The 27,992-nt window shown below is 48.8% G+C and overlaps 1 protein-coding gene across 3 annotated transcripts in view; it reads left to right on the top strand.

The window, feature by feature from the left end:
* Positions 1-3,991: 3,991 nt before the first annotated feature.
* The window catches only part of LOC144672631 (pancreatic secretory granule membrane major glycoprotein GP2-like), a 79,977-nt gene continuing 55,976 nt past the window's right edge, over positions 3,992-27,992 (top strand). For 2 of the 3 annotated variants that reach the window (XM_078534480.1, XM_078534479.1), the window contains exons 1-2: positions 9,954-10,153; positions 10,690-10,737. In XM_078534480.1, the coding sequence (XP_078390606.1) occupies positions 10,030-10,153; positions 10,690-10,737 (172 nt within the window). In that variant the 5' untranslated portion in view covers positions 9,954-10,029. Of the gene's footprint in view, positions 4,546-9,953; positions 10,154-10,689; positions 10,738-27,992 lie in introns of those variants that run through there. The other variant, XM_078534481.1, reaches the window with a different exon arrangement.

Below are 27,992 nucleotides of genomic sequence, written 5' to 3'. Positions count from 1 at the left end.
GATCAGTGCTGAGGGAGTACCTCACTGTCAGGAAGTCACTATTGAGGGAATGCCACACTCTCGGAGGGACAGTATTGAGGGAGCTCCGAAGTTTCGGCGGGTCAATACTGAGGGGGAGCTGCCCTGGCAGCAATTCTAACATGCAGTAATAATATGTTGGCCAAGTATTGAGACCAGTTAGGGGTCTGCTCCTGAGGTACATAGCCTTAAAATTGGATTTTGTCCATTCACGGTTAATATCAGTAATAACACAATGGCACACAAGTCAGCAGAAATATGTTTGGCGTGTCAATTGGGAATGTCAAGGCATCGGTTGATGTGTTTGTGGTATGTGAGGATATTAATGGTTCTGCGTGCAATATGGGCAACTGTTTTAATAGTACAGATGTGCCTTGGACCCCCTGAATACTGGAACACGGCATAAGGAATATAATACCATCTCCTCCTCTCATATTTCAAACAGCTCTCTGTTCGCTTGCTCCTGGTTGCAGATGTTCCTGGATGTGTGGTTTCTGAGAGATTTTATCTCCACGTCTGCTCTGAACAGTCGCTGTTAAACAGAGTACCTCACAATTATATATATAGGCTGACCTTTCCTTGTTTCTGACACGAGGTGCAGCATACTATTCTGCTCGGCACAGAGCCTGTCTCTATCACACAACCTCAGGATTGACAATGGCCCCACACTGTGGGTTGGGGAGGAGCTGAAAATCGACCCTGCACCCTGGAGTTAGCCCACTGAACAGGCCATTGAAGAACTTTAGACATAGGAGCAGAAGGAGTTTAACCTCACCATACACATTTAAGAAGGGTTGTTTGGTTTGATTAACTTAGATTTGAATTTATTTAGCATTGAACATACTAATTACTAGAACCTGACTTAACCCTTCAAACTGCTTTAGTACGACGTAGACCGAAACATCAGGCTAGGTCTTAGACACTGAATTCGGAAATAATACTGACGTTTATTGAACAGAAGGAAAATCAAACAGCAATGCACTTATCAAAATACCAAAGCCTAATCAATCAATTTCTTCAATATACTAAATCTTAACCAATAAGGAGTGACACAGTGGAAAGTATACATATCAATGAAACCATACCGTAGTCACACTTTCAAATGGATGCTCAGTCTGTAAGAAGCGGATGAGAATCGTAACTTCTACCCTGCCCCCCGCACTGACAGCCTTTCACCGTAGGACACTGAACCTCCCTGGGATCCACACTGAAATGAATTATCCTCTCTCTGCCCCCTTGGGCACAATGCCACACTCTCCATATTTTTCTATTAATTCATGGGATGTGGGATTCGCAGGGTGAGCCAGCATTTATTGCCAATTCCTAATTCCCCCATGAGAAGTTGGTGGTTAGCTGCCTTGTTGAATGGCAGGAGTCCATGTGTTTCAGGTACAACACAGTGTTGTTAGGGAGGAAGCTCCAAGATTGTGTACCAGTAACGGTGAAGGAACGGCCGATAGGCTTCCAAGGCAGTCGTGTGTGGATTCGAGGGGAACTTCCAGGTGTCTGCTGCCCTTACCCTTCTAGATGGTAGGGGTCGTTGGTTTAAAAGGTGCTACCGATATAGCCTTGGAGAGTTGCTGCAGTGCATCCTGTAGATGGTACACAGTGCTGCTAGTTTGTGTCGGTGGTGGAGGGATTGAATGTTTATTGATGTGACGCCAATCAAGCAGTGCTGCTTTGTCCCGGACGGTCTCAAGCATTTTCAGCGGTGTGGGAGGTGCACTCCTCCAGGAAAGCGCTGAGTATTCCTTCACAACCTTGACTTGTGCCATGTACAAAGTGGAGAGGCTATAGAGAGTCAGGAGGTGATTTATTCGTCGGGATATTGCCAGGCTGTGGCCTGATTTTGTAACCACGTAATTAATCTGGCTAGTCCAGTTCAGTTCCTTGGCAATGGTAACCCCCAGGTTGTTTATAGTGGGGGATTCAGCGATGGTAATGCCACTGATCGTCAATGGGCGATGGTTGGATCCTCACTTGTTCTACAGTGTAAGTCCCCCCGGGTCCGGTGACACACTGTACATCTCCTCCCTGACAAGATTATCCCATTTCACGCCAAGGGTCTGAACAGGTTTCCCTTCGCTTTGGGTCCACATCGAGACGTTTCAGTGTTTCACACCCTAGAGTGTTGACAAACCACCTTCTGCCATGGCGTTCCAAATGGCTTATTGGTCATTCATGCTGCCTTGACTCACGTCATTGGTTGCAGCTGATTGCTCATGTTGCCTTCAACTGCAAAGAAATTCCTCCAGGATACTGTATGTCATGGCTGATCCCTTTTTCCTAATTAGCCAGAAGGAAAGAAAAATACCCGGACCCATACTCCTACTTCCCAGGTTTATTGTTGTTCCATTGGAGGCCAGGTCATATGGTGTATTTAAGACCGAGATAGATAGGTTCTTGATTGGTAAGGGGATCAAAGGTTACGGGCAGAAGGTGGGAGAATGGGGTTGAGAATCTTATCAACCCATGATTTAATGGCGGAGCAGACTCGGCGGGCCGAATGGCCTAATTTCTGCTCCTATGCCCTATGGTATTATGGTCTTATTGGAAGGCATACTAGCCCGGTTCAGACCAGTCTTCTTATTTCTAGGTTTTACTGATTTCATTTTCCGGGTATATGCCCACATTCCAACCCCCACCACCACCACCCCCGCCACCGCCCCCCCACCCCCTCCCTCCCGCAGCAACCAACCAGCCGTACACATGAATCTGCATCAGAAACTGAGAAGATACAATGGGATAAACTCTTTTTGTTTGAACTTCAATTTATCCCAGCTCACTGATGAATTGACAAACCTCTCATCCTAGGAACCGATCAAGAGCACATTTGCCACGCCTCATCTAAGTCAAAGATAACCTACCTCAGGTCAGAGGACTGAAACCGTTTTACTGCAGCTGAGACCTCCTAACAAATAGGAGCCGGATTAGACCATTTGGGCCCTAAAACCTGCTTCGACATTCGATACAATGGTGGCTGATCTCCTGAACTCCATTTTGACTGATACAAATCTTGCAAAATTGCAGCCAGACTCCCTTCTCGTGTGAAGTAAAAACATATAATTTCACTTCCCAATGCAACCGTGTGCTAACTTGTTATGCGTCCTTGACAAGCATTAAAAGAAAATCCCTACGAACACCAACTATAAAAGTACCCTAACTGTTTGTTAAGTATTCTGTTCTTCTACGCTCCCTGCCAAAGTGGATAATGTAACGTTTCCACACATCATACTCGACCTGCCAACCATATTGCCTGCTCACTCAACCTGCTGCTACCTCGTTCCGTTTCTTTGTGTCCTCCTCACAACTTTCCCATGATGTTGATTGTCGGGTTAGAGAAATTTCCACCAGAAGTGGCTCCGCCGGATTCACCGGGAGAGCTGCCACAGAATCGCGTGTGTGCTTCTCGAAAATGCCTGCATGAGCTTTCAGGCAAAACTCTCACAAAAACGACTTCCATGCACTAGAAAGTTTGTCCAGATGGTGGAAAAGTATGTCTCGCCGCCTGGCCCTGTTTTCTCAACTCTCCAATGGCCATTGTTCCAGGAGAACACTTTGAAACTCGCCTCGAATTTTGGCAGCATTGGCGCTAATGACTGGGAGAAGCTTGCTGCCAGTTGTTAAAAATGGTGACAACATGTCAATCATTCTGCAACACTCTTTGAGTAGCCATGACTTAATGATGAGGCAGAGCTGCCGAAAGGAAGGGAAGGACAGGACCAGATCCTACTCTCCGAAATGCAATACATTGTGGTACGTCCTGCCCCTTGACTGTGAAACTTGGCGGCACGAGACTTGACCTGTTCATCCACATGAAGACCCAAAACAGGAAGTGGCCACACCGAGGAGACAACATCAGCCAATCGAGGGACAGACGAAGGTGAGGAAAATTTACTGTCCAGCTTGGTGCTGTGACCAAGCTTGGACACAGAAAGCTCCCTCCCCTCATTAGGTCGTTGGCATAGATAGTAAATTTGGTGAGAATGGGGATTTTTGATGATTATTGGGGGCCACGCGAAAGACAATGTGATGGTTTGTGAGTCAGATGTCGCAATGTTGGAGGGTCAGTGCTGAGGGAGCGCCGCACTGTCGGAGCATCAGCACTGAGAGAGGTCCAAACTTTCCGAGGGTCAGTACTAAGGATGTGCCACACTGTTGCATGGTATGTAGTGAGGTAGTGCTGCACTGTTCGAGGGTCATTTCTGAAGGAGTGCAGCGCTGTTGGAGTTTCATTACTCATGGATTACTGCACTGTTGCAGGGTGAGTACTGAGGGAGCAACGCATTGTTAGAGGGTCAGCAGTGAGGGAGTACCCCACTGTCAGAGGGTCAGTACTAAGGGAGTGTCGCTCTGTCGAAGTGCCAGGTCTGTAGAAGTGGTACACTGTCAGAGAGAAAGTGCTGAGCGAATGCCGCACCATCGGAAGGTCAGTTCTGATGGAGAGTCTCACTGTCAGATTGTCAATTCTGTGGCAGTGTTCCCTGTGGGAGGATCAGTGCTGAGGGAGTTCTGCACTGTCAGAAGGTCAGTACTGAGCGAGTGCTGCACTGTCGGAGTGTCAGACCTGATGGAGTGTCGCTCTGTCGGGTGTTAAGTACTGATGGAGCGCCACACTGTCGGAAGTTTTAATACTGAGGGAGTGCTGCACTGTCAGATGAACAGTAATTAGGTAGTGCTGTACTGTCAGAGGGGTCGCAATGAGGAAGTGCGGCCCTGACAGCCAGTCAGTACTGAGGGAGTGCCGCACTGTCAGAGGTTCAGTGCTGAGGGAGTGCTGCCCTGTTGGAGGGCAAATCCTGAGGGAGTGCTGCACTGTCAGAGGTTCAATACTGAGGTAGTGCCACCCTGGCGGGTGATCAGTACTGAGAGAGTGCCGTTCTCTCGGAGGGTCAGTGTTGAGGGAGTTTTGCACTCTTGGAGGGAAATTAAAGAGGGATAACCCGCACTGTCAGAGGGGCGGTACTGAAGGAGCCCCGCACTGTCGGCGAGTCATTTGTGACTGAGTGCTGCACTGACGGATGATCAGTCCTGCGGGAACCCGCACTGACAGGAAGTCAGTACTGTGTGAAAGCCGCACTCTCGGAGAGACAGTACTGAGGGAGCTCTGCAATGTCGGTGGGTCACTACTGAGGGGGAGCTGCACTGGCAGCAAATTTGACATGCAGTAGAAATCGGTTAGCCAAGTTTTGAGATCACTGAGTGGTCTGCTCCTGAGGGACATAACCTTGAAATTGGATTTGGGCTATTCACGGTTAATATCAGGAATCACACAATCACACCAAAGTCAGTGGAAAGATGTTTGGCGTGTCAATTGGGATTGTCAAGGCATAGATTGATGGGGCTGTGTTTTGTAAGGTTATTAATGGTTCTGGGTGCAAGATGGGTAACTTGTAATAATACAGATGTGCTGTGGACCCTCTGAATACTGGAACAAGGCAAAATTAACGTATTACCATCTCCTCCTCTCATATTTCAAACAGTTCTCAGTTCACTTGCTCCTGTTTGCACATGTTCCTGTATGTGTGGTTTCTGAGAGATCTTATCTCCACCTCTACTGTGAACAGTCGCTGTCAAACACAGTAAGCTCACCAATAAATATATGTTGGCTGACCTTTCCTTATCTCTGATACACGGTGTGCATCATTGAAATCTGCTCAGCACAGTACCTGTCTGCATCACGCAACCTCCTTATTGACAATGGTCCCATAGTGTGAATGGGGGGTGGGGGGGGGGGGGAGCTGACAATCTCCCCTGCACCCTGAAGTTAGCCCACTGTACCGGCAGTGAAGAACATTAGACATTGGAGCAGGAGGAGATTAATCTCACCTTGTACTTTTAAAATGGGTTGTTTGGTTTGATGAACTTATACTTGAATTTATTTAGCATTGAACAGACTAATTCATGGAACCTGAATTAACCCTACAAACTGATTTATTTCGACAGAAACAGACACATCAGGCAGAGTCTTAGACAATGAATTCGGAAATAATACTGACGTTTATTGAACGGAAGCAAAATCAAATAACAATGCATTTATCAAACAAGCAAAGTCTCATCAACCAACATGTTCAATTAACTCAAACGTATCCAATAGTTAATAAAGGGAGACAAAGTGGGAAGCATACGTAGCAACGAAACCCGACAGGAGTCACGCATTCAATTCGACCCCCAGTCTGCAAGAAGCGGATGACAATCTTAACTGTGCCCCCGCCCCACGCGCTGACAGCTGTTCTTCGAAGGACACTGCACCTTCCTAGGATTGACACTGAAATGAATTCTCCTCTCTCTCTGCCCCCTTAGTACAATGCCACTCTCCCCACATTTTTAATATTCATTCAGGGGATGTGGGATTCGCAGGCTGATCCAGCATTTATTGCCAATTCCTAATTGCCTCTTGGCAATTTGGTGGTGAGCTGCCTTCATGAACGGTGGGAGTCCATGTGGTTTAGGTACACCCATAGTGCTGTTAGGGAGAGAGCTCCTTGGATTTGAACCAATGACGGTGAAGGTACGGCCGATAGGTTTCCAAGTCAGGAACGTGTGAAGGGAACTTCCAGGTGGTGGTGTTCCCACATTTCTGTTCCCCTTTCCCTTCTAGACGTTAGGGGTCGTGTGCTTCAAAGTTAGTATCGAAGGAGCCTTTGAGAGTTGCTGCATTGCATCTTGTAGATGGTACACACTGCTGCACATGTGTGTCCGTGGTGCAGACAGTTAATGCTTGTTGATGTGATGCCAGTCAAGCGAGTCTGCGTTGTCCTGTACAGTGTCGAGCATCTTGAATGATGTGGGAGCTGCAGCCATGCAGACAAACGGAGAGTGTTCCAGTACACTCCTGACTTGTGCCTTGGAGGTAGTGGGCAGGCTTTGGGGAGTCAGGAGGTGAGTTCCTCGCCGCAGGATTCATAGCCTCTGGCCGGTTCTTGTTGCCACAATATTTACCTGGCTAGTCCAGTTCAGTTTCTGATCAACGCTAAGCCCCAGGATCTCGATAGTCGACGATTCATTGGTGGGCATGCAATTGAATGTCATGGGGCGCTGGTCAGATTCCCTTGTTGGAGATGGTCATTACCGGGCACTTGTGTGGCTCGAATGTTAATTGCTACTTGTCCGCCCAAGTCTGGATATTGTCCTGGTCTTGCTGCATTTGGAAATGGACTGGTTCCATATCTAAGGAGTCACGATTGGTGCTGAACATTGTGCAATCAGCGAACATCCCCAATTCAGACCTTATGATGGAAGGAAGGTTATTGACGCAGCAGCTCAATATGGTTGGGCTATGGACACTGAACTGAGGAACTCCGGTGGTGATGCCATCTCCACCTTGGGGTGCACATCGATGGGAATTCTCCTCTGCCCGTACCCCCGGGTCCAGTGCCACACTCACCATCTCAACCCTGACAGGAATGTCCTCTCTGACCCCGATGGTCTGAACCGGTTTCCCTTCACTTGGTGTCTACATCGAGATGATTCTCTGTTTCACACCCCCAAAGTTTTGTTACACCGCCTTCGGCCATGTCGTTCCAAATGGCTCATGGGTAACTCATGCTACCAGGGCTAACATCATTGTTTCCAGTTCATTGCTCACGTTTCCTTCAACTCCATATAAATTGCTCCTAACTTCTTTATTTCATGGTTGATGCCTTTTTCCTAACTAGCCAGAAGGAATAAATAGGTCGCACACATACTCTTATTTCCCAGTTTTTATTGGTGTTCAATTTTAAAGCATACTAGACCGTTTCAGACCAGTATTGTTATTTCCCAATTTTTATTGTTTTTCTTTTCTGGGTATGTACCTTCGCCGCCCCGATGCCTCCATCCAGTTCTGGAGCCTCCAGCCGGGATATAATCTGTCTGAATCTATCTACAGATCTGCATCAGAAACTGAAAAGCTTCAATGGGAGCAATTATTTTTGTTTGAAATTCAGAGCCCCAATTTGCTCCAGCTCACTCATGAATGTACAACCCTCTCATCCTGGGAAGTGATCGTGTTAATCTTTGCCACGCCTCATCTAACTCAAACATATCCTACCTCAGATCAGAGGACTGAAACCGTGTTACTGCAGCTGAGACCTCCTAACCAATAGGAGCTGGAGTAGACCATTCGGCCACTAGAGCCTGCTCACCATTCGATACAATGGTGGATGATTTGACTGTGGCCTGAGCTCCACTTTCATTCACTGAGCTCTTGTAAAAAAGCAGCAAAACCTCCTTCTCTTGTGAAGTACAAACATATAATTTCACTTCAAACAGCACCTGTTTGCTAACTTGTACTGTGTCCTGTACTAAGATTCCAAAATTACTCCGAGCATCAACATTTAAAACGCCCTCACGGTTTATAAAGCATTCTGTTTTTCTCTTCTTCCTGCCAAAGTAAATAACCTCCCGCTTCCCCACATGATACTCGACCTGCCTTCATGTTGCCTGCTCACCCCAACTGCTACTATCTCTTTCCAGCTCTTTGTGTCCTCCTCACAACTTTACCGTGATGCCGACAAGCTGGGTAGAGATATTTCCACCAGCAGTGACTCCGCCGGATTCACTGGGAGGGCTGTCACACAGACGCTCGTGTCCATCTTGAAGCTGGCTGCATGAGCATTCTGACCAAACTCTCGCAAAATCGACATAAATCGCCTGGACACAGCGTCCAGTTGGTGGAAACGTGTCTCTCACCACCAGGTCCTGGTTTCTCAATTCTCCAATGGCCAACGGTCGAATGCAACACTTGGAAACTCTCCTCGAAGTGGGCCAGCATCGACGTTAATGACTGGGAGGAGCTCGCTGCCAGGCAGTGAAAATGGCGACAAAGTGTCCATCATTCTGCATCACGCTTTCGGTCTCCATGGCTTTATGATGAGGCAGAGTGGCCGCAGAGAAGAGAAGGAAAGGAAGTGAATGCTGCTCTCCGGATCCCCCGAATTGGTGGGACGTCCAGCCTTATGTGCTCGATGCCCTGCGGCTAGGGAGTCGGCCACTTCATCCACATGAAGACCCACAGCAGGAAATGTCGACCCCGAGGATACATCAACCTCGAATCGAGAAACAGCTGAAGGCGAGGACAATTTCTATCCAGCTTGGTGCGGTTACCAAGATTGGACACAAAACACTCCGTAACCTCTTTAAGTCATTGGTACAGATTGTAAATTTGGTGAGGATGGGGATTGATGAAGATTATTGGGGACCAGGCGATGGCGAATTGAATGGTTTATCAGTGAAATGGAAAATCAATCCAGATAGTGTGACTTCAAATTACACCCCTGGGGTCTGTGAATTTGAATTTAAAAGCAAATCTATAAACAAACAGCTTGGATCAGTAAAATTCGCTAATAATATGCTGGAGGGATTGACAGAGTGAATGTTCTCTTTCTAAAACTGTCTCCATTAAAATCCCAAACCGCAACTCGGCAAGGCTCCTCTGACAGCACCTTCCATACTCACAGCCGCTCGCATCTAGAAGGTCAAAAGCATCAGCCACATGGGAAGACAACCGCCTGTAATTTCCCTTCCAAACCACTAAACTAACTGACATGAAATTACGTTGGCCATTCCGTATTTGACGCTGCGTGAAAATCCTGGAACATCCTCCCGATAAGCAGCACTGTGGGTGTACCTAGAACACATGGATGGCTTCGGTTCAACAAGGTGGCTCTCCACCACCTTCTCAAGCGGCAACTAGGGATGGGCAATAAAAGCTGGCCTACCCAGCGATGCCCACATCCCAAGAAGGAATGAAAATATATTCCCGGAACATTACACAACGTTGACCATTAAATGCTCAGACCCGGAGACAATTTCAGTCCTCCTACACCCTCCATGATTGACAACGGGAGGCAGGTATGTCAAAGGGGCAAATAAACTGTTCCAAATATCAGATACAAGTTTCCTTGTTTTCACAACGCGTTTCATTAAAAGAAAACTTGAATTTGCATGAATGCCACAATGTATATCACAGATGAATGATAATGTTTCAGCCAAAGAGCACAGCCAGTGGTCACATGTTGCCTCCGAGGGATGGGCGGTACTGGATGTATTGTCACAGAGTCTGACACCACGCACAGCATATTGTACCTGAGAGAGAGGACAAAGCAAGTGAAAAGGACCCCCACTGCATCTCACAGAGCATTTGAATATTCTGGTATGTAGTCAGCTATGAATGGGCCTTCGAATATGATCAGGAATTTGTCACTTTATGGGTATTGGCTCGGTGGGGTGTGCCTGCTGCTTGTCCTGTCCGCGAACAGGGCTCAGTAATGGAATTGTGTTCGAGTATTAGCAGTGTGTCTATACAGCAGGCCTTGGAGGAGGAGCTAGAGAAGAGAGTCGGCAGGTCAGTAAGTCATCGACATTAAACCATTGAGACAATTGAACAAGGAAAGAGGGAAGCATTGGAGCGAAGCAATTGGTGTTGGTTCAAGACATGTAAGAAAGAGCTAAATGGTCTCGAAACGCTAACTCTTTTTATGTCTCCACAGATGATGTTAGACCTGCTGTGCATCTCCAGCATTCTCTGGTATTGGTTTGGGCTTAAACTCTATATGTTGGGGTCCCAATGAGGTTACAGTTCACCCACTATAAACCTCCAATACACTGCCTCAATCCCTAATTAAATTGCCCTCCTTTTCCCAATTCCATTAACTCCCTCTAATGCTAGTTCTTTTTTTTCCTTCCCAGAATATCACCCAGTGATGTGGACTCTGCTGCTGATTACCGGTTTCCTGAGTAAGTTATTTACATTGTGATCAATCTCCTCCATGTTCATTTAAAATCGTTATGGAGCGAAACTTAAGTTGTGATATTATTGAGGGTGGTTCCAGTGCTGTACCTGGGACAAAAGAACAGATACCATTGTTAGCAGTGTACACAGAATGTAAAATTATGAAGAGATATTGTTCACAGAATGGACAACAGTGTGTCAATTGGGCCTGATCGTTGCCTTGTGTGAGTTCATACAGTCTGTAATCAAAAGGTTAAAACAGTGATGTTTCTAATGAGTGACAATCCACAAGTGGTGGAGGCCCAAAGGGACTTGGGGATCCTTTACACAGATTATGACATGTTTTTAACGGGTTAACAAATTAATATAAATGCCTGACGGGGTGCTGACCTTTATATCTGTTGTAATGGCCGACAAGTTTGTAGACTCCATGTGCTGGATTGATAACGCCTTAGTCAGATCACACACGGAGTAACTGTGAGCAGCTCTGTGCACCACACCTGAGGAATGATAGATTGACATCGGAGGGACTGTCATGTAGATTTAACAGGACGAATCCTGGATTCCAAGGGTTAAATTATTAGGAGATTTTAGACAAAGTAAGACTGTTGTTCCCCTTTCAGAGGGGCGGGTGGGCAGGGGGGTGGGCGGGGGGGCTGATTTGTTCAAAATTTGAAAGCTACCCTGAGGATATCAGGTGGGCAGAATCTATTTCCGAGAGTCCGGATGTGGAGGATGAGGAGGCGTGATCTAAAAATTAGAATCATAGTTTCTTGAGTGAAATTAACAAATACGTCTACATATCAATGTAGTCGAAGATTGAATCTCTCGTCTGTTAAATGCAATGGATGGTTAAATTCTAATTAGGGATTGCCATGTTTATATTCTCCAACGATCTGAAAGGATACGGGACAAAGGCTGGCAGATTGAGTTATTTCACAGATCAGCCAAAACCTCACTGAATGCTGGAATAAACTCGAGGGGCTGAATGGATGCCTCCTCTTCCTGTATTCTCCAACCTGATTGGAGAGGTTCAAACATGAAGTTAATTTTAAAATTCTCACATCCCAATTACTCATGCTCACAATCATAAATCAGATTGAAAATTCACCCCATGTCTGATTGCTAATAAATGTGTATCCTGACCTCCAGCCTGATCTCCAAATTAACAACAATCAAATCTCGGAAGGCCTTGATAAAGGTGCTAAAAATAATTCACAATGAAGATACAAGAAAAGAGATATTGATGCACTTCATGTCTCCATCGCTTCTTTTCCCATTCCCCTTAAGTCTGTATCTTTGTCGTTATCGCTCCTTCCCCCAGTGGGAACAGTTTCTCTTGAACGACTCTCTCCACCGCCCCCCCCCCCCCCCACCCCCCACCCACCTTAAACCAATTTATATTTCTCCCTTCTTCTAACTATGCTCCAGTTCTGCCGAAGGTCCATGAAGGCTCGAAACGTTTACTGATTCCTTCTCCGCCGATGCTGCCAGACCTGCTGAGTTTTTCCAGGTAATTCTGTTTTTGTTTTGGATTTCCAGCATCCGCAGTAGCTTTTAGCTTTTTGTTTTTATCTCTCTCTCTTTCTATCGCTCACATTCAAGCTCCCTCTCTCAATCAGACTCTCCCTCTTTCATTCATTCCCTCTCTCTCATGCATCGACTCAATCTCTCACTCACAGTCTTTGTTTCTCTCTCTCTCTCCCTCTCTCTCATTCGCAACCTCCATCTCTCTCTCTCACTCAATATCACTGTGCCAAGCCCTCTCATTCAGTCCCACTCTCTCACTCAGTCCCCCTCTGCTTCACTCTGTCTCCCTCTCTCATTCTCTCTCTCTCATTCTCTCTCTCTCATTCTCTCTCTATTTCACAGTCTCCCTCTCTCTCATTTTCATTGCCTTCATCTCAAATACATTCACAGTCTCTCTCTCTCTCATTCACAGTCTGCCTCTCCCTCACATTCACAGTCTGACTCTCTCTCACATTCTAAGTCTCCCTCCCTTTCACATTCACAGTCTCCCTTTCTCTCACATTCATAGTTTCCCTCTCTCCAACATTCACAGTCTCCCTCTATCCCACATTCACAACCTCCCTCTTTCATTTACAGCCTTTCTCTCTCACATTCATTTTCCCCCTGTCTCACTCAGTCTTCCTCTCTCTTAGATTCTCTGTCTCCATTTCCCTCACCCTCACATTTCCTCCCTCTCTGTCACTCAGCGTCATTCTCTCTCACTCAGACTCCCTCTCGCTATCTCACACATTCACAGTCTTCCTCTCTCACACATGCACATTTGCCATCTCTCTCTCACGCAGTCTCCCTCTCTCTCAATGACTGTCTCCCTTTCTCTCACTCACAGTCACTCTTTCGCACTCACAGTCCCCCCTCTCTCTCTCTCTCACTCAGTCTCGCTCTCTCTCATTCACATTATCCCTCTCTCCCTCTCATCACAATTCACTCTCTCTCTCACTCATAGTCTCTCTCTCTCTCACTCAGTCTCCCTCTCTCTCAATCACAGCCTCCCACTCTCTTTCCCACTCTCATCCTCCCTCTCTCATTCACATACATATCTCAGTCTTACCTTCTCTCAGACAGTCTCTCTCAGTCAACCTCTCTTTATCTTTCTGACATTCGCAGTCTCGATCCCTCCTTCATCCACAGTCTCCTCTCTCTCACTTATAGTGTCCATCTTTCTCTCATTCATGCTCTCTCTCTCTCACACTCTCCTCTTCTCTCACTCAGACCCTCACTATCACACTCAGACTCCGTATCTCACTTTCACATTCACATTTTCTCTCTCTCACTCTCATTCATTCTCTCCCTTTCTTACATTCTAGTTCTCCCTCTCTCACACATTCAGTCACCCTCTCTCACTCAGATTCTCCCTATCTCTCAGTTACCCTCTCCTTCTGTCACATGCACAGCCCCCCCACTCTTTCTCATTCAGCCTTCCACTATATCCCACATTCATTGTCATCCTCTCTCACTCACAGTCGCTAACTCTCTCATTCACATTCTCCCTCTCTCTCTCAATTTCTCTCTCTGTCTCTGATAAATACACAGTCTTCCTCTCTCCCACATTCTCAGTCTTAATCGTGCTCTTTCTCACCATCTTATTCTCTCTCTCACATTGGCATTACCTCCCACTCTCTCACTCACATTCTCTCTCTCTCTTTCTCACACATTCAAATCCCCCCACCCCCCCTCTCTCTCACAGTCATTGTTCCCACCTCTCTCTCACATTCAGTCTACCTCTCTCTCACATTCACAGTCTCCAGCTTTCCCTCACTTAACCTCTTCTTGTCTCTCACATTCACATTATCCCTCTCTCTCACTCAGACTCTCCCTCTCTAACTCACATTCACTGTCTCCATCTCTCTGTCACTCAGTCTCCATCTCTCGCTCACTCAGTGGCACTCTCGCTATCACACTCAGTCTCACTCTCTCTCTAAGACTCTCCCTCTCTCACTCGGTCTCCCTATCTCTCTTTCACATTCGCAGCCTCCCTATCTCTCTCACATTTATTCTCCCCCTCTCGCAAACACAGTCTCTCTCTCCCTCTCTCATACAGACTCTCCCTCTCTCAAACAGTTCCCCTCACCCTCTCTCACATGCAGAGTCTCCCATTCTATCTCATTCAGTCTTCCACTACCTCTCACATTCATTGCACGCCTCATTCACAGACTATATCTCTCTCATTAACATACTGTCCTTCTCTCCCAGTTTCCCACTCTCTCTCATACACAAATTCACAGTCTCCCTCTCTCCCACATTCATCGTCAACCTCTTTCACTTACAGTCTCCCTCTCTGTCTCGGATTCACAGTCCTCCTCTCTACCTCACATTCATTGTCTCTGTCTCTCTCACATTTAGTCTCCCTCTCTCTCACATTCAAGTTTCTATCCTTCTCTCACTCACGTATTCTTTTCTCTCTCAAATTCATATGATCTCTCTCACTCAGAACCTCCCTCTCTCACTCACAATCACAGTCTCCCTCTCTCCCTCTCTCACTCATAGCCGCAATCTCTCACCCACAATTTCCCCCCTCTCTCTCTCAGTCTCCCACTCTTATTCTCTCATATGCAGCATCCATATCTCTCTCACTGAGTCTCACTCCCCTCTCTCACAATCCAGTCCCTCCCTCACTCAATCTCCCTCTCTATTTCTCACGTTCAGTCTCCCTCTCTCTCTCTCACTTTCACCATCTCCATCTCTCCCATATTCATTGTCTCTCTCTCTCTCTCTCACATTCAGGCTCCCTCCTCTCTCACACAATCAAATTTTCTCTCTCTCCCTCTCTTTCACATTGACAGTCTCCCTCTCTCTCACGTTCTCAGCCATCCTCTATCGCACATTCAAAGTCACCCTCACTATCACATTCACAGTCTCCCTCTCTCCCTCTCACATTAAGCCTCTCTCTCTCTCTCACATTCACAGTCTCCCTCTCCTGTTCACAGTCTCCTTCTCTTTCAATTTCACAGGCTCCCTGGACCGCACATTTACAATCTCTCTGCCCCTCACGTTCACAGCCTCTAACTTTCTCACGTTCACAGTCTCGCTCTCTCTTACGTTCACAGCGTCCCTTTCTCTCATATTCACAGCAGCCCTTCTCCCATATTTACAGTGTCCCTCTTTCGCTTACAGTCTCCCTCTCTCTCACACATTAACTGTCTTCTTCTCTCACACATTCATTGCTTCCCTCTCTCACTCACACTCTCGCTCTCTCCCACGTTCACAGCCCACATCTCTCACTCATACTCTCACTCTCTCTGTCTCTCTCTCTCTCTCTCTTTCTGTCTCTCTCAAATTCTGTCTCCATCTCTCTCACATTCAGTCTCCCTCTCTCTCATATTCACAGTATCTCTCCTTCGCTGGCACTCTCCCTCAGTCTCTCTCACATTCACAACCTCCTCTCTCTATCTCAAATGCATCGTCTCCCTCTATCTCACATTCAAAGTTTCCCTCTCCCTCACATTCACAATTTCCCTCTCCCTCACATTCACAGTCTCCCTCTCCCTCATATTCAGAGTCTCCCCCTCTCTCACATTCACAATCTCCTCCACCCTCCACATTCACAGTCTCCTCTCCCTCACAATCACAGTCTCCCCCTATCTCACATTCACTGTCTCCCCATCCCCCAAATTCACAGTCTCCCGCTCTCTCACATTCTTAGTCTCCCTCTCCATCGCATTCACGGTCTCCCTCTCCCTTACATTCACAGTCTCCCCCTCTCTCACATTCACAGTCTCCCCCTCTCGCACATTCACAGTGAACCTCTCCTTCACATTCACAGTCTCCCTCTCCCTCACATTCACAGTATCCCCCTCCCTCACCACCACAGTCTCCCCCTCCCTCACATTCACAGTCTCCCCCTCCCTCACATTCACAGTCTCCCCCTCTCTCACATTCACTGTCTCCCCCTCCCTCAAATTCACACTCTCCCCCTCTCTCACATTCACAGTCTCCCCCCTCCTTACATGCACAGTCTACCTCTACCTCACATTCACAGTCCCCTTCTCCCTCACATTCAGTCTCCTTCTCCCTCACATTCACAGTCTCCCCCTCCCCAACATTCACAGTCTCCCCCTGCCTCACATTCACAGTCTCCCTCTCCCACACATTGACAGTCTCCTCTACCTTACATTCACAGTCTCCCTCTCCCACACATTGACAGTCTCCTCTACCTCACATTCACAGTCTCCTTCTCCTTACATTCACAGTCTCCCACACATTTACAGTTTCCCTCTCCCTTACATATGCAGTCTCCCCCTCCCTCACATTCAGTCTCCCCCCTCCCTCACATTCACAGTCTAGCTCTCCCTCACATTCACAGTCTCCCTCTCCCCACGTTCACAGTCTTCCCCTCTCTCACATTCACAGTCTCGCTATCTCTCAAATTCATAGTCTCTCTCTTCTCACTCAGAGCTTCAATCTCTCACTCTCAATTCCCCCCTCTTTCAGTCGCCCACTCCCACTCTCTCATATTCAGCCTCCATCTTCTCTCACTAGGTTTCACTCTCCCCCTCTCTCAAATTTAGTCCCTCTCCTCTCTCACTCAGTCTCCCTCTCTCTCACTCAGTCTCCCACTCTGTCTATCTCACATTCATTCTCCCTCTCCGTCTCAACGTCTACATCTCTCCCACATTCAAAGTCTCCCTCTCTCACACTCACAGTATCCCTCTCTGTCTCACTCACCGCCACCTTCTCTCTCACACACTCACAGCCTCCCTCTCTCATTCACCGTCTCCATTTCTCAGTCACCCCCTGTCTCTGACTGTCTCTCCCAGGCTCCCTCTATTTATCTTTCTCACATTCACAGCCTCCATCTCTCTCTTACTCACAGTCACTGCTCTCTCAATCAGAGCTTTCATCTCTTTCACACTCACAGTTTCCTCCCTCTCAATCACATTCTCCATCTCTCTCTCACTCAGTCTCTCTCTCTCATATTCGCAGTCTCCCCCTCTCACACAGTCTCCCCTCCCTCAAGTTCACAGTCTCCATCTATCTACCTCTCTATCAGATTCACATTATCCCTCTCTTCCACTCAGTCTCTCTCTGTCACTCTCACACACGTTCACGGCATCCCTCTCTCTCTCTCTCTCTCTTTCACATTCAGTCACCGTCTCTCACTCAGACTCTCCATCTCTGAATCAGTCTCCCTATTTCTCTCTCATTCGCTGCCTCCATATCTCTCTCATTCAGCCTCACTCTCCCTCTCTCACACATTCAGTCGCTCTCTCTCTCAGTCCCCCTCAGTCTCCCTCCCTCTCTCCCTCTCTCTCTCTCTCACACACACACATTCACACAGACATACATCCACAAATACATTCAGTCTCCCTCTCTCTCTCACGTTCACAGTCCCCTCTCTCTCACATTCACTGCCCCCTCTCAATTTAACTCCTCTCTCTCACATTTACAGTCCACCTCTCTCTCACAACGATTAACAAGTTACCTCTTCCTCTCGCATTCACTATCACTCTCTTCAAATTCATAGTCACCAACTATCACATTCAATATCTCCTTCTCTCTCACATTCAGTCTCCCTCTCTCTCGCACATTCATTGTCGCCATCTTTCTCTCACTAACAGCCTCGCTCCCACGCTCTCGCAAATTTAGTCTCCCTGTCTCAATCAGACTCTGCCTCTCTCAATGAGCCTCCCTCTCGCTCTCTCTCTCTCTCTCCCTCATTCACATAGTCCCTCTCTCGCTCTAGAGCAAATTCAGTATCCCTCTCTCACTCAGTCTCTCTCCCTCATTCAGACTCCCTCTCTCACACACATTCATTGTCTCCCTCTCTCTCCCGCAATCACAGACTCCCTCTCTCTATCACATGCATTGTCAGGCTCTCTCTGTCACAGTCTCTCTGTCTCTCCTTCTCTCATATATGCAGTCTCCTTCTCTCACAGTCTCCGTCTCTCTCTCTTTCTCTGCCCAAATAGCTCACTAACATTATCCCATTCTGAATCTCAGTCTCCCTCTCCCTCTCTAACATTCACAGTCTCCCTCTCTCTCACGTTTACAGTTTCCCTCTCCCTCACATTCTCAGTCTCCTTATCTTTCACATTCACAGTCTCCGTCTCCCTCACATTCACAGTCCCCCTCTCGCTCACGTTCACAGCCTTCCTCTCTTTCACGTTCACAGCCCCCTTTCTCTAACATTCACAGTCCCCCTTTTCCTATATTCGCATTGTCCCTCTTTCACTGACAGTCTCACTCTCTCTCACACATAGAATGTCTCCATCTCTCATATATTCATTGTCTCCCTCTCTCACTCACAGTCTCTCTCTCTAACTCGTTCACAGTCCCTCACTCAGAATCTCATTCACATTCGCACATTCACAAATTCGAAGCCTCCCTCCATCTCTGTCACATTCATTGTCTCCACTCTCTCTCACATTCAGTATTCCTCAATCATTCAGACTCTCCCGCTCTCACTCACATTCAGATTTTCGCTCTCTATCAGTCATATTCCCAATCTTTCACTCAGTGTTTCCCCCCCTCCCCCACTCTCTCTCTCAGTCTCCCTCTCTCACTCTCCCATTTGCAGCCTCCATCTCTCTCTCAATGGATTTCAATCTCCCCCTCTCTCACAGTCTGTCCCTCCCTCTTACTCAGCCTCCCTCTCTCTCAGTCAATCTCCCTCTCTCTCACTTTCACTGTCTCACAATATCCAACATTCACAGTCTTCTACTCTCTCACATTCACACTCACCCTGTCTCTCAGTCTTCCTGTCAATCACTCACAATATCCATCTCTCTCACTCGCAGTATCCATCTCTCTCTCCCTCACTCAACCTCCCTCTCTTATTCACAGACTCTATCTCTCAGTCTCCCCCTCTCTCAGACTCTCTCTCTGTCTCCCTCTCTTTCTCTTTCTCACGATCACAGTCTCCATCTCCCTCTCACTCTCAGTCCCCTTCTCGCACTCTCTCTCACTTAGTCTCCATCTATCTCAATTTGGCAGCCACCCTCTCTCACTCATTCTCCTTTCTCTCACAATCAGCCTCCATCTCTCTCTCACTCATTGTCTTCCTCTCTCACTCACATTCGCATTAACCCTCTCCCACTCTCACTCACAGTCTCTCTCTCTCACATTCACAGCCTCCCTCCCTCTCTCTCACAATTATTTTCTCTGCATATCTCTTATATTCGCTCTATCTCTCTCACTCAGACTCTCCCTCTCTCGCTCACGTTCACAGTATCCCTCTCTCTCTCACTCATAATCCCAATCTCTCACTCACAGTTTCCTCATCTCTCTCTCACAGTCAGTTTCCCCCTCTCACTTTCTCAATTGCAGCCTCCATCTCTCTTCATCACAGGATCACAGAAGCACAGTGCAGAAGAGGCCCTTCGGCCGATCGAGTGTGCACCGACACGTAAGAAACACCCGACCCACCTACTTAATACTATTTACCAGCACTTGGCCCATAGCATTGACGTGCTCATCCAGTTACTTTTTAAAGGATGTGAGGCAACGCACCTCCACCACCCTCTCAGGCAGGGATTCCAGGCCGTCACCAACCTCTAGGTTGTTTTTATTCCTCACATACCCCTAAACCTCCTGCCCCTCTCCTTGAGCATAAGGCCCCCTCTGAATGACCCTTCAACTAAGGGGAACAGCTGCTCCCTATCCACGCTGCCCATGTCCCTCATAATCTTGCACACCTCGATCCGATCGCCCCTCAGTCTTCTCTGCTCCAACGAAAACAACCTAATGCACACAGTACTCCAGCTGTGGCCTCACCAAGGTTCTATACAACTCCAACATGACCTCTCTACTTTTTGTAATCAATGCCTCGATTGATAAAAGCAATTGTCCCATATGCCTTCTTCACCAGCCCACCAACGTGCCCCTCTGCCTTCAGAGATCAATGGACACACACGCCAAGGTCCCTTTGTTCCTCAGACTTCCTAGTGCCATGACGTTCATTGAATATTTCATTGTCAAATTCCTCCTTCCAAAGTGTATCACCTCACACTTTTCAGGGAAACAGTCCATCTGCCACTTGTCTGCACATTTGACCATCCCATCGATACCTTCCTGCAGCTCAAGACACTAAACCTCACTGTTAACAATCCGGCCAATTTTTGTGTCATCCGCAAACTTACATATCCTATCCCCCCATAGTCATCTATGTGATTTATACAAAAGGGCAATAATAGGGTACCGAGCACATATCCTTGTGATACCCCTTAACAATGTCTTCCAGTCACTGAAGCATCCTTCTGTCATCAGCCTCTGCCTGCTGCAACTAAGCCAATTTTTAATCCACATTTTCAAATTACCCTGTATTCCATGTGCATTTTATATATCTCCCATGTGGGATCTTGTCAAAGGCTTTGCTGAAATCCATGTAAACTGCATTAGGTGCACGACCCTTATCAACACACCTGGTCACCTCCTCAAAAAATAAATCAAATGTGTTAAGCATTACCTCCCTCTGACAAAGCCATGCTGACTATACCTGATCAAACCTTGCCTCTCCAATGGAGATATACGCTCTCCTTCAGGGCTTTCTCCAATAGTTTCCCTACCACTGACGTGAGATTCAATGGTCTGTCGTTCCCTGGGTTATCTCTACAACGCTTCTTAAATAGCGCAAACATATTAGCTGTTCTCTAGTCCTCTGGCAACTCCTCCGTAGCCAGAGAGGGATTAAAAATTCGGGTCAGAGCCCCTGCAATCTCCTGCCTTGCCTCCTTCTATCTGAGTCTCCCTCTCATTCCCTCTCTCTCACATTCAGTCTTCCTCCCTCTCACATTCGTAGTCTTCCTCTCTCCCTTATTCACGGTAGTCCTCTTTCAGTAACAGTCTCTCTCACGCACATTCATTGTCTACCTCTCTCTCTCACAGTCTCCATTTCTCTCACTCAGTCTCGCTCTCCCTCTCTCGCCCATGCAGTCTACAACTCTCACTCAAACAATCCCTCTCTCACTCAGTCTCCATCTTCCTCTCTCACATGAACAGTCTCCCCTCTCTCTCATTCAGTCCTGTTCTCTCTCTCAGATTCAATGTCCCCCTTTCTCACTCAAAGGTTCTATCTCTCTCACTCGAATACTCCGTCTCTCTCTCAGTTTCCCTCTCTCTCAAACAGATTCACAGTCTCAATCCCTAACTTACATTAATCCTCTCTCTCACAAATTCACAGTCTCCTTCTCTTTCTGACATTCATTGTCTCCCTCTCTTTCATATTCACAGTCTCCCTTTCTCTCAAATTCACAGTCTCCCTCTTTCAATTACAGTCTCACTCTCGCTTACAGAGTTCCTTTCTCTCACATTCAGAGTCTCCTTCTCCCTCTCACATTCATTGTCTCTCTCTCTCTCAGTCAATCTCCCCCCCCCCCCCCCCACCACCCCTCTCATATTCTCAGTCTCTATCTCCCTCTCACTCCGTCTCACTCCAACTCTCCCTTGAATTCAGTCCCCCTCTGTCACTCAGGCCCACTCTCTCTCACTCAGTCTCCGTCTCCCTCTCACACACATTCACTGTTTCCCTCTCTCTCACACATTCACAGTCCTTGTCTCCCTTTCTCACAATCTCCCTCTCACCTACTGTCTCCCCTTCTCTCACTCAGTCTGCCTCTCTCATTAACTGCCTCACTCTCTTTCTCTCTCTCTCACTCAGTCATCCTCTCTCACACACACTCACAGCCTCCTTCTCTAATTCACAGTCTCCACCTCTCAGTCTCCCCCTGTCTCTGACTATCTCTCTTAGTCTCTCTCTCTCTCTCACACACACATTCACGGTCTCCATCTCCCTCTCACCGACAGCCACTTCTCTCACACTCATCGTCTGCATCTCACACTCACTCTCTCACTCATTCTCTCATTCACTCCATCTGAATTTCATAGCCTCCCTCTCACGCTAATTCACCTTTCTCTCACTCAGTCTCCTCTCCCTCTCTCACATGCACAGTCTCCCTCTCTCTCTCTCTCATTCAGAGTCGTGTTCTCTCTGACATTCAACGTCCCTCTTTCTCACTCAATGTCCCCATCTCCCACTCGCATTCTCTGCCTCTCTTTCTGTTTCCCTGTCTCTCTCACACATTTACAATCTCACTCATTCACTTATAGTCTCCCTCACATTCACAGCCTCCCTCTTTCACTTGCAGTCTCTCTCTTTCGCATAGTCTCCCTCTCTCTAACATTCAGAGTCTCATTCTCTCTCTCACATTCATTGTTTCCCTCTCTCAGTCAGCATCCCTCTCTCTCATATTCACAGTCTCCGCCACCCTCTAACTCAGTCTCACTCTCCCTCTCCCTCACATTTAGTCCCTATCTGTCACTAGCATCCCTCTCTCTCATATCCACAGTCTCTACCGCCCTCTAACTCACTCTCACTTCCCTCTCCCTCAAATACAGTCCCTCTCTGTCACTCAGTCCCACCTCTCTCACCTACTATCCGCCTCTCTCTCACACACACACATTCACTGTCTCCCACTCTCTCACATTCACAGTCTATCTACCTCTCTCATAGTCTCCCTCTCTCTCACCTACTGTCTACCTTACACTCACTCACAGCCTGTCTCTCTCACTAACAGCCTCCCCCCTCCCTCTCTCTCAGTCTTCCTCTCTCTCATACACTCATTGCCTCCTTCGCGCATTCACCGTCTCCACCACTTAGTCTCCCCCTATCTCAGACTATCTCTCTCTCAGTGTCCCCCCTCTCTTTCACACACATTCACAGTCTCCGTCGCTCTCTACCACAGTCTCATCTCTCTCACTCACTGTCTCCATCTCATACTCTCTACCACTCAATCTCTCTCTCTATCTCAATTTCACAGTCTCACTCTCTCACTCATTTTCCTTTCTCACGCTTTCACTGCCTCCACCTCTCTCACACACCGCCTTCCTCGCTCTCTCTCATTGACATTATCTGTCTCCCTCTCTCATTAATATTCAGTCGCCCTGCCTCTCATATTCACAGGCTCCCTCTGTCTCACATTCACAGTCTTCCTCTCTCACTCCCTCAGTATCCATTTCTATCTCACTCAGTTTCCATCACTCCCCTCTCTCATACTCAGTCCCTCCCACTCACTCAATGTCCCTTTCTCTCTCACATGCATATTCTCCTCTCTCTCACGTTCACATTCTCCCTCTGTTTAACACACATTCACAGTCTCCCCCTCTCTCACACGCACATTCACAAACTCTGTCTCTCTCTCTCGCTCTCTCTCCATCACACACACACCCATCCAGTCTCCCTCTCTTTCACATCCAGCCTCCCTCTCTCGCATCCACATTCTCCTTCTCTCTCAAATTCACAGTCTCCCTCTCGCTTACAAATTCATTGTGTCACTCTCTCAACCATTCTCCCTTCCTCCCACACACATTCATAGCCTCTCTCTCTCTCACTTTCATTGTCTCCCTTTCTCTCACAGTCTCCATCTCTTCCACTCTCAGTTTCGCTCTCCGTCTCTCACAGATTCAGTCTCCTTCTCTTACTCATGCTATCCTTCTCTCTGTCATTCTCCCTCGCTCCCTATCTCAGATTCACAGCCTCTCTCTCTCTCTCTCTCTCTCTCTCATATTCATTGTCTCCCTCTATCCCTCAGTCTCGCTCTCCCTCTCTCTCTCATTCAGTCTCCCTCTCTCACTCAGGCTCTCCTTCTCTCACTAAGTCTCCCTTTCTCACTCTCACATTCACAATCGCCCTCTCTCTCTCACTCAGCCCCAATAACTCACTCACAGTCTCCCCTATCTCTCTCTCTTTCTTTCTCTCTCTTTCTCACATTCAGCCTCCCTCTCATTCACATTTAAAGTCTCCACCTCTCTCTCATATTAACAGTCTCCCTCTCCCTCCCATTCAGTCTCCCTCTCTCGCACAAATTCATTGTCTCCCTCTCTTGCTCAGTCTCCCTTCCTCCCGCACACATTCATAGCCTCCCTCTCTATCACATAAATTGTCTCCCTCTCTCTCTCAAAGCCTCCTTCTCTCCCACTCTCAGTTTCGCTCTTCCTCTCTCACATATTAAGTCTCCCTATCTAATTTATGCACTCCTTTTCTCACTCAGTATCACTCTCTCTCTCACATTCATTGTCTCCCAATGTCTCAGTTTCGCTCTCCCTCTCTCACAAATTGAGTTTCCCTCTCTCACTCAGACTCTCCTTCTCTCACTACGTCTCCGTCTCTCTCTCTTTCATTCATAGTCGCCCTCACTCTCTGTCAGCCCGAACAACTCACTCACAGTCCCCCTCTCTCTCGCACTCTCTCTCTCTCCCTCTTTCTCACATTCAGCCACCCTCTCCTTCACATTCACAATCTCCCTCTCCCTCACATTGACAGTCTCCCTCTCCCTCACTCACAGTCTCCCTCTCTCACTTTCACACTCCCCAACTCCCTCTCACTCATTCCCACTCTCCACCTCTCTCACCGAGTCTCCCGTTCTCTCACCCCGTCTCCCTCTCTCCCTCTCACTTTGTCTCCCCTGTCTCTCACAGATAGTCTCCCTCTTTCTCTCACACAGACATTGTCTAACTCTCTCTCTCCCTCACATTCACAGTTTCCCTCTATCTCAGATTCACATTAACCAACCCTGTTGCATTCACAACCTTCCACTCCCTCACATTCAGATTTCCCCTCTCTCCCACATTCACAATGTCCCTCTCATCCATATTCACTTACAGTCTCCCTTCCCTTTCACCTATTCACAATCACAAAGTCTCCATCTCTTTCTCACTCATAGTCTTCCTGTACATCTCTCTCTCCCACTCAGGTTCTCCCTCTCTCATTCAGACTCCCTATCCCTCTCACATTCACAGCCGCGCCCCCTCTCTCTCACATTCATTGTCTCCCTCTCTCTCTCACAGACTCTCTCTCCCTCTTTCACTCAGACTCACCTTCTCTAACTCAGTCTCCGTCTCTCTCTCTCACTCAGACCCAATAACTCACGTGCAGTCTCCGACTCTTCTGCGTCTCTATCCCTCAGTGTCACATTCAGTTTCCCTTTATTACATTCAGTCCGTCATTCTCACACAGTCTCTCTGTCTCACACACACACGTAGTCTCTCTCTCTCCCTCAGATATTCAATCTCCCCTTCTCTCCCATTTAGTCTCCCTCTCTCTCACATTCGTAATCTCCGTCTCTCCCTTATTCACAGTGTCCCTCTCTCACTTACCGTCTCCCTCTCTCACTCTCTCACATTCACTGTCCCCATCTCTCTCTTTCTCACACATTCATTGTCTCCCTCTCAAACTCAGTGTCCCTCTCTCTCAGATTCACAGTCTCCCTCTCTCTCTCCCACATTCATTGTCTCCTCTCTAACTCAGTCTCTCTCTCTCACGCATTCACAGCCTCCCGCCCTCTCTCTCGCATTCATTGTCTCCGAATCTCTCTCTCAAAGTCTCCATCTCTCTCTCACTGAGTCTCGATCTCCCTCTCTCACACATTTAACCTGTTCTCCGCCCCGGGCCCCGCAATCTAACCACCCAGCCCAACTCTCTCCAACCCCTGGACCCACTCTCTACATTTTTGCTGCGCCTCCCACCTCCGACTCCGCCATCTCCCCCCCAGCCCCGCCCTCACCCCCCCGGCCCCCTCACTCTACACCTCGGCCATTCTCTCTGACCTCTGGACCAGACCCACTCTCCTTCTGGCATCACTCTCCCCACCCCGAGCAGTGCTCTCCCCCAATGGTCACGCTCTCTCTCCACTCCCCGGCCGTGCTGTCAACCCCGGGCCCCACTCGGTCCTCCCCTGCCCCGCTCTGCCCTGCGCGACCCTGCTCTGTCCTCCCCAGCCCGAATCTTTCTAAACCCCCAGGCACATGCTTTCTCCCCCTGGCCCTGTCCTCTAACATCCCCACCTTGCCCGCTCTCCTCCCGCCCATTCTCTACACTTCTATCTGGCTTACTACCCCTGGGCCCATCTCTCCAAACCCGTGTCCAGCAGCCTCCAATGCTGGGCCCAACCTCTCCCCCTCCCCGGCACCATCGGCTCCCCACAGCCCCGCTCTGTACACCTCGGCCCCACTTTCTCCCCGCTCCCCCGGCACAGCCCTCTATCCAGCTCGCCTCACTCCCTAGACGATGGCTCCACGTTCTCCGCCCCTGTCCCACACCCTCCGCCCCAGGCCCGCACTCTCCACTGCAGCCCAGCTCTCTCCGCCCTATCCGCGCTATCTCTCTCGCTCTATCCCTAGCCCCTATCTCCCATTTCGCCCTCTGAACACGCTTCCCCACACCCCAGCCCCTCTCTTCCCTCCAAGACCTGCTCTCTCTCTCACGCTAACCCTGCCCCACTCTCTCCACTCCCAGCTCCACTCCTTTTGCCTGTCCCAGGCCTCCCACTGTCCCTGATCTTCCCCTAACCCCAGTCTCATCCCTGAGCCCCACTCACACCTCTGCCCCACGCTCCCCCAGGGCCCCATGCCTCCCCAGCCCCTCTTTACTTTTTGCACTCCTTCCTCGGACCCGCCCTCTTTCCCCAGAAACTCCTCTCCTCCTGGCTGCTGTCTAGTCCCTGGCACAGCTCTCTTACCAGCTCGGTCTCTCCCCCTGGATCTGCTCTCTCCTTGTTGGCCCAGCTCTCTCTCCCCAGCCCAGCTCCTTAACACCTGCCCCACTCTCTGCACCCCGGCCTCGCTCTCTTGCCTTGCCTCCACTGTATCCCTGAACCCCACAATCTAACCGCCCAGCCACACACTCTCTCTCTGCACCTCTTCCCGTAGCAGCGCCCTCTCACCCACTGTCCCGATACTCTTCACGTTGGCTGGTCTCTCCAAACACTGGCCCAGCCCGTCACCTCCTGGCATTGCTGACCCGCTGCTGACACCGCTCTCTCCCATGGCTCTTCTTTCCAACCCCCAACCATGGTCTCTCGCCCACACCTGAACCCTCTCTCGCCCCTCCAGCCCCATTCTCTACCACTGGCCCCACTCTCTAACCAACCAGCACAACTCGCTCTCTCACTCGGCCACACTCTCTAACTCCCCGGACCCAGTCGCTATTCCTGGCCACACTCTCTACCCCCTGGCCCCAGTCTCTATCACGGGCTCCATTCTCTACCCACGGCCCCAATCTCTATCGCCGGCCCCACTCTCTAACCCCCCGGCCCCACACACTAACACCTCGGCCCCACTCTCTAACCAGGCCACAGTCTATACCCACGGGCACAATCTCTATCCCCGACTCCACTCTCTTCCCCCGGCACCAACCTCTATCCCCGGCACCACTCTCTATCCCCGGCTCCATTCTCTAACCCCCCAGCCCCACTCTCTAAAACCCCGGCCCCACTCCCTAACCAGGCCACACTTTATATCCACCGGCATACTCTCTATCCCTGGCCCCACTATCTAACCCCCAGCCCCATTCTTTAAAAGCCTGGTCCCACTCTTTACCCATGGACCCACTCTCTAACCCCAGCCCCAATATCTAAAACCCCGCACCCACTCTCTAACCCCGGCCACACTTTCGATACCTGGCAGCGGACTCTATCCCCGGCCCCACTATCTTGAAGGTTCTGCTTTCTATCCCAGGCCCCACTCTCTCCCACCGGCCCTACATAATATACCCGGCCACACTCTCCATCAATGTCCCCACGCTCTATCCACGGCCCTACTCTCTATACCGGGCCCCACTCTGTATCCACGGACCCACTCACTAACCATGGCCCCATTCTCGATCCCTGGCTTCTCTCTGTATCCTGGCCCTACTCTCTGTAGCCGGCCCCACACACTTTCCCCGTCTCCACTCTCCATCCCCGGCCCCACACTCTTATCCCCCGAACTACACTCGATGCCTGGCTCCACTCTCCATCCCTTC

Source organism: Cetorhinus maximus, chromosome X, assembly GCF_964194155.1.
Source record: "Cetorhinus maximus chromosome X, sCetMax3.hap1.1, whole genome shotgun sequence".
Lineage (NCBI taxonomy): Eukaryota > Metazoa > Chordata > Chondrichthyes > Lamniformes > Cetorhinidae > Cetorhinus > Cetorhinus maximus.
The sequence above is the reverse complement of the archived record's forward strand: the minus strand, read 5'-3'. Positions and strand labels throughout refer to the sequence as shown.